We start from the raw sequence: 7,541 nt of genomic DNA on the forward strand, positions 1-7,541 counted from the left end.
ACTTAATTCTTATAACCAGCCTATGAGGTAGGTATCAATGTATCCATTTAAAGATGAAGAAACATTATTCTCTGTTTGCAGAGAATAATGACTTGAACAGACTCACATGAACAGAGACAGAGTGGAGATTTGAATACAGGCCTTTGTTGACACCTACCCACTATGCTATCTTGCCTGATTAAAAACAACAACAACAAAAAACCCAAGACATTATTACAGTAAACTTTTAGTTCACTTCTTTTTAATGTGTATTGTATTATAAACTTTTGTCGCTTATGACTTTAAAATGGTTCTAAACATGGATTATACTAGAGATCCACTGGGCCATTATCTGGAATACTATGCCACAGAAGGAAAAAAAGAAAAAAAACTTTAAATCTAAAATCTTTTTCTTACCATTTTTTGCCATCTCCTTCCTTAGCCTGTATGTAAGTGGTTGTTTTAACATTTGGCTAACGTCTGTTTCATCGCAAAACTTTTTTCTTTGAATTTCTTCAAACCATTCACCAGTCACTCCCTGAAGCCATCTGATATCCCTCTTTGTCTTCTGAAGTTTGCTGAAATAAAATAAAAATATCAATGCAGTCTTTATTTTCTTAACATCAAGCTCATCCTTAAATCAATGTACTTTTTTTTTTTGAACTGGGGAAGTCTCACTCTGTCACCAGGTTGGAGTGCAGTGGCACAACCTCATCTCACTGCAACCTCCACCTCCTGGGATCAAGCGATCCTCCCGCCTCAACCTCCCAAGTAACTGAGACCACAGACACATACTACCATGCCCAGCTAATTTTTTCTATTTTTAGTAGATATGGGGTTTCACCATGTTGCCCAGACTGGACTCGAACTCCCGAGCTCAAGCAATCTGCATGCCTCAGCCTCCCAAAGTGCTGGGATTACAGGAGTGAGCCATCTTGCCCAGCCTCAATGCACTCTTTAAATTCATTCACATCTAATGCAAATTCATGTGATGGGCTAAACTTTTCTTAATGGAGGAGCAGCATAATCTATAAATCTAGGAAAAAAATGGTCAGAATCAGAATTTCCCTTTCAGCACTGTATGTTTTTTAGGTGTTATTTGTTGTTGTTGTTGTTGTTGTTTTTCATATTCTTGTAAATATGATGGCAAACTAAAAGTTTTACCAGTGGTTAAAATAATCATCAAGCTGATGAGGACAACCTGGATTAAGCAATGTGCTAAAACCTGACCTAATAATGCAATTGAATAATAGATGTTCTAACAACATGCAGAAACTGGAATATTCTCGTTCTGATTACTCATTCATTTACTTGTTAATTCATTAAATGTTTATTGAGCAATGTTAATCAATTTAGTGTTCATGAGGCCCCAGGTAGGCCATGGATTCAACAGTCAATGTAACAAATAGGATACTTGCTTGTCAATCCAGTGGTCAAAGATAAAAGCTAATATGCAGAAAAAAATTATTGAATGTAATGGTCTTATTATTCTTCTTATTATTTGAGACAGAGTCTTGCTCTGTCACCCAGGCTGGAGTGCAGTGGCATGATCTTGGCTCACTGCAACCTCTGTCTCCTGGGTTCAAGCAATTCTCCCCCCTCAGTCTCCTGAGTAGCTGGGATTATAGGCGAAAGCCAGCACACCTGGCTAATTTCTTTATTTTTAGTTAGAGGTGGGGTTTTGCCATGGTGGTCAGGCTGGTCTTGAACTCCTGACCTCAAGTGATCCCCCTGCCTCTGCTTCCCAAAGTGCTGGCATGAGCCAGCATGCACCACCAAATGTAATGGTTTTAGATAATGGACTTCTTTACACACAAAAACACAAAAACCCATTAGTGAGCACAGGTCTAAGGCAACGGTAGTAAAGGATGAGGTAATTTGAGATGGACAGAAAAACCATGCAGTGTACAAATATGTCTGCTCCATAATTTCAGAACACATGGTCTGAAATCCCATTATGTTTTTTTTTTCTAGTTTTCTCCCCTTTCCTGCCCAGTTTTCTTTAAAATGAATGTACCGCTTGAAGTTAATTAAGTCCCTGGTTATTGTGATTTATTAATACTTTTTTCAAAGTAGAGTAATTTGCTCTATTTAAGGAAGACCCTAGAACTGTTTGGAAATGAGAGGTGCTTAATCCAGAGTGAGATGTTCCTGGACAGGCAAAATGAGCAGAAAGGGGTGTTTGAAGAACATGATCACAATGTTTATAGAGTGGTTGCTTTTTTTTTTTTTTGAGACAGAGTTTTGCTCTTGTTGCCCAGCCTGGAGTGCAATGGCGCGATCGTGGCTCATTGCAACTTCCGCCTCCCGGGTTCAAGCAATTCTCTTGCCTCAGCCTCCCCAGTAGCTGGGATTGCAGACATGTGCCACCATGCCCAGCTAATTTTGTATTTTTAGTAGAGGGGGGTTTCTCCATGTTGGTCAGGCTGATCTCAGACTCCTGACTTCAGGTGATCCCCCTGTCTTGGCCTTCCAAAGTGCTGGAATTACAGGCATGAGCCACCGTGCCTGGCCAAAGTGGTTGCTTTTCCACAGCACTGATGGAAAAGTTAGGGATGTTGTTGGATTCCAGTCTTGGGAAATAAAGTATTCCACTTGGCTCAGCAGCTGTTATCCTTTATCCAGGATCTGCCATAAAGCACAAGTGTTAGGGTCTTTGTTTTGTTAAGGAGGTGATGAGCAAGATATCTGTAAAGTAGCAAATTTGGAGTTAAAAGGCAATGAACTGAGAGGGCTGCAACTCAGGCTCCTGCTTGAGGCTATGAAACTGCTCTTTTATAAAATATTCAGGAAAGAAGCCAGAGGTCACCCTGCCCAGACTTGCATTTTGCAAAGCATTAGACAGCAATCACCATGTTCAACTTACAGAATTTGCATCGGTGCCTCCTTTTCTGCCATTTCCCCCCTCTGATGCCTGGTACTCCTGTCTCTATTGATACTTCATTTACTAACAGCAGACTAAGCGACTGTAAGTATCTGCTTCTAACCAATAGTAGCTGCCTCTAACTTATGGACACCTCACTTACTAATGCCCCACATTTGTATACAACCTCTACTTCTTTGGAGCCCTCCTTAATTGTCAGTTCCCCAAAAGCCAGCAGCACCCTTCTCTATTTCTGAAAACATCAGTCTCATTTCAGAAGACAGTCAAGCTATTTGACTTAGAAAGATGCATATAAACAACATTTTTCCCCGAACAGGCTTGATGTAATATTGACTCTCTTTTTACAATTTTTATTTATTTATGCATTTATTTCTAGAGGCAACGACTCGCTCTGTTGCCCAGGCTGGAGTGCAGTGGTGCGAATATAGCTCAATGAAGCCTTGACCTCCTAGGCTCAAGTGATCCTCTGGCCTCAGCCTCTCGTAGCTGGGACTACTGTCCCTGACTAATTTTTGTAGAGACAGAATCTCATTCTGTTGCCCAGACTTGCCTTGAACTCCTGGCCTCAAGCAATCCTCCCGCTTCATCCTCTCAAAGTGTTAAGATTATAAGAGCCCCCATGCCGAGCCCAGAAATAATCAGTTTACTTAATCATACTTCAAGCTTTCCTTCCATGCTTATGTATGTATCCCCCACTGACTGCTTCTTTTCTGTGTTCTGACTAATGAAGCCAGAAGTATGTATTTCCCTGAAAGTACTCATACACTTTGAATTCCACTCCAGGAAATTTATCTTAAAGTAATAACCCCACCCCAAGAGCATTAATTTAACTGAGCATCATGTAGTTGCTGACAATAATTATGTGGGCAACATAGAATCCTGGGAAAATGCATATGACAAAAATGAATGAAAATACAACATTCATCTATGATTATAGCTATGTAGAATGATCCCCCTCTTGGGCACACCAAAAAAAAAAAAAGGGAAAACACCTGATGTTTTAGAGTAGAATAATCACAGGTATCATTTCTATTTTTAACTTACTTTTTTTTTTAGCTTTTTTATTATTCAATGTGTACAATATATGGAACTATTTCTTCTTTTTGTTTAATCGTGAATTTTTATTTGTGTTGTCACCTTTCCATTAAATTTTTTTGGAGATAGAAATCAGTAATATTGTCATAATCTGAACACAGTTAACAGTACTCTTTCAGGGTGATTTTTCTGCCACATTTCTCACACAACTGTGATGAAATATATCTAGGCTGGGCATGGTGGCTCACACCAATAATCCCAGCACTTTGGGAGGCTGAGGCAGGAGGTCTGCTTGAGTCCAGGAATTCGAGACCATCCTGAGAAACATGGTGAGACCCTGTCTCTACAAAAAACTTAAAAGTTAGCCAGCCATGGTGGCTTGAACCTGTGGTCCCAGCTACTTGGATGCTGAGGTATATATATATAATATTCAGTATATGTTTGTGGAAAGCCTCCTATGGTGCAAATGCTGGCATATAATGTTGAGCAAAGCAGATAGCGCTCCCACCCTAGAGAGATTACAGTCTATGGGAGAGACAGATATGAATCCAATAACAATAGTGACATCAGGTAACAAATAGTGGTAAATATGACTTATTCACTCAACACACATTTGAACCCCAGGCAAAGAGCAGTGAACAAGTCCCTGCGTTTATGGGATTTAAATTCCACTGGGATGGGAGTGTGTGTGTGGGAAACATTAAAAAAGTAAATAGGGTTGGGTGTGGTTGCTCTTGTCTGTAATTTCAATGCTTTGGGAGGTAAGATGGGAGGATCACTTGAGACCAGGAGTAAGAGACCACCCTGGCCAACATAGTGAAAACTCATTTCTACAAAAAATTTAAAATTGGCTAGCTTTAGTGGTGTGCTCCTGTAGTCCAGCTGTTTAGGAAGCTGAGGCAGGAGGATTCCTTGAGCTCAGGAGTTGGAGGCTGCAGTGATCTAGGATCACACCACTGGACCCGGCCTGGGCAACAGAGTGAGACCTTGTCTTAAAAAAAACAGCAAATAGCTGCTAAGAGAGCATATAACAACCAGACCTGGGCTGAGGCTCCACCAGTGAAAGTTTCCCTGAGATGACGTAGGGCTGGAAGAATGAAGGATGAAGGATGAGGCCAAAGGGTCGTGGCAGAAGGGTCTGGGAGAGAGATTTCCAGACAGAGGGGTAACCTCCATAGAGCAACAAGTGCCCCAAGGAAGAAGCAAGGAACTGAAATAAGGTCTGTGTAGCTAGAGTGCAGAGATGGAGAGGAAGCCCAAGCCCAGCAGAAAGGGAGAGAGGCAGCTGTTGGATAACATAGCATTAGGGGTCATGGAACAATGACTGATGGCTCAGCAGGGGCAAAAGACACTGGATTTGCATTTTTAAAAGACCATCCTACTGCTGGGCGTGGTGGCTCACACCTGTAATCCCAGCACTTTGGGAGGCCAAGACAGATCAGGAGTTTGAGACCAGCCTGGCCAATGCGGTGAAACTGTCTCTACCAAAAATACAAAAGTTAGCTGGGCATAGTGGCAGGCACTTGTAGTCCCAGCTACTTGGGAGGCTGAGGCAGAATTGCCTGAACCCAGGAGGTGGAGGTTGCAGACAGCCGAGATTGCGCCATTGCACTCCAGCCTGGTTGGCAAAAGCGAAACTCCGTCTCAAAAAAAAAAAAGAAAGTTTTTGAGCTTTTTTTCTTTTTTTGGTCATCATCTTACAGTGATGAGATTAACTTTCATTTTGATGAAATTTGAAATGTTGAGCTATTCACACCTTACTCTGGCTAGGGCTGTTGGAAGTAAAATATAAATCATCTGTGGATATGTTTATGCTAGTATTTGTTTCCTGAAGATAGTGAAAAATGAAGTTCAGACAGCAGTGTCATGCATATACATGAAGGGGGCAAGATTTTGAAGAAATTCAAATATTTTTAAAGCAGAACTATTTTAAGGATGACTCTGGGGATGGGTATCAGAATAATGATGAATAGGCACAGTCATCAACCAGAATATTCAAGGTTCAGGTAGTCAATAATGGTACCACATTTACTATTACCAAGGAAGCAACACAGAAATAGCTCTGGCCTTTGACGTAAGGGTGACCCAGGAAGGACAACTGTGACATAAAAGTCTAAACTCAAACTCTCTGGGTACCTGTAACTCATCTTCTTAACCCTACACACTAAAGAACCCTATTAAGTGTAGTTTGTACATTTATAATGGTTAACTGAGCTTCTGGTACTAAAAGGAGCAAAACAATTATAAAATCAATGGTTTAGATTCATCCATTTACTTAAAAAAATAAAATATCAAATAAGCTCAATATTTGCAAGTAAGAAAAAATTCTAAACATATAGGGGAAGTGCAGTGACATGAAACTTGAGGACAGTACTTTCTATTTCCGATAGCCTCAGTTTGACAGAGATAATATTTGCTTGTAAGCAGAATTCAATCAACTTCATAACCAGCCTGCACAAAGCTCTTTCTCTTGTTATATATTCAGCACCAATTGGGACACACAGTCTACTTTATGCCAATGACAACCTCAGGGTTGAGAATGACATACATACAGGGAAATTACTAATACACAGCTTGCCTGCTTAATTAGTCCCGCTTGACTCAACGTATCACAAGGGACTGTTGTCTACACTTCTTTGTTTTACCCTGAGGGTGATCAACTTGATTAAATTAAATCAGGTCTTTTCTTGCTAGGCCAGAGGCCCATCACTCTGCTCCAGGTCGAAATGTCCTTCCTTCATTCACATAAATCCATCTGCGAAATGCTGTCTTGGATTTCATCCTAGCACCTCTTGAACATGCTATTCCTGAGTTAAACTTATTTTTCCTTTATTTCCAGTTTTGAGTTATGATACCCACCACCCTCTCCTCTTCTTTGTCTTTCCCAGCTTAGCCCTTGATGACCTTTGCTAGGCACTTTCGTCTTTATCCTGAGCAAGGCTTTGTGCCCATCTTTTTTCCATGACGAATTAATTATGTACTAACCCTTTAAAAACGTGCTCAGTAAATGACAGCTGTCCATTTATCTCCCATTCTTTCTTTGTAAGTAATTCTTTGGCCCCGCTTATCTGCTCCTTGTTAATCCACCCTCCCTGGACCGTTCTGGAGTTACTATCAGATAGGAGACAGAGCCCAGAAGTAGGATCAGGTCCAAGCTGGATGATCTTGGACAAGTATTTAACTTTCTTGGTTTTTCTTTCTCCATTTGTCAAAGAGGAATAAATGATGGGTAGATTGTTTGCAAAGAATTCCTCTGCAATTCCTATCATTCCTGGAGGTACATTCCTTGGCAATGTGACTCTTCGCCACTCTTAGGAGGTGAGGTCTCTTTTACCTCTTTCTTAGTGGTTGTCAGAAAAGTGGATAAACAGGTACAGTCAACAGCCAGAAAATTCAATGTTGAGGTAGTCAGTGATGGCACTGTGTTTACTATTACCAAGGAAGCAAAACAGAATAGTTCTGGCCTTTGAAGTAAGACTGACCCAGGACAACTGCCATTAAGAGGCGGGGTCTCTTTCACCTCCTCCTGGAATCTGGGCCAGGCTTGCACTTGCTTAGACCAATAGAGTATGATGGAAGTGAAACTGAGACTTCTGAGTCCAGGCCTCAAGGGATCTTACAGCTTCTGCTCTCTTCCTCTTGG

General features: G+C 41.0%; 1 protein-coding gene across 4 annotated transcripts in view; it reads right to left on the reverse strand.

Moving 5' to 3' along the window:
* Positions 1-7,541, reverse strand: part of EXPH5 (exophilin 5) — an 85,193-nt gene that overhangs the window by 34,647 nt on the left and 43,005 nt on the right. For all 4 annotated transcript variants that reach the window (XM_074400538.1, XM_074400537.1, XM_074400539.1 and 1 more), the window contains exon 2: positions 397-557. In XM_074400538.1, coding sequence (XP_074256639.1) covers positions 397-557 — 161 coding nt within the window. The remainder of the gene's footprint in view (positions 1-396; positions 558-7,541) is intronic.

The sequence above is a fragment of the Saimiri boliviensis genome, chromosome 6 (genome assembly GCF_048565385.1).
Source record: "Saimiri boliviensis isolate mSaiBol1 chromosome 6, mSaiBol1.pri, whole genome shotgun sequence".
NCBI lineage: Eukaryota > Metazoa > Chordata > Mammalia > Primates > Cebidae > Saimiri > Saimiri boliviensis.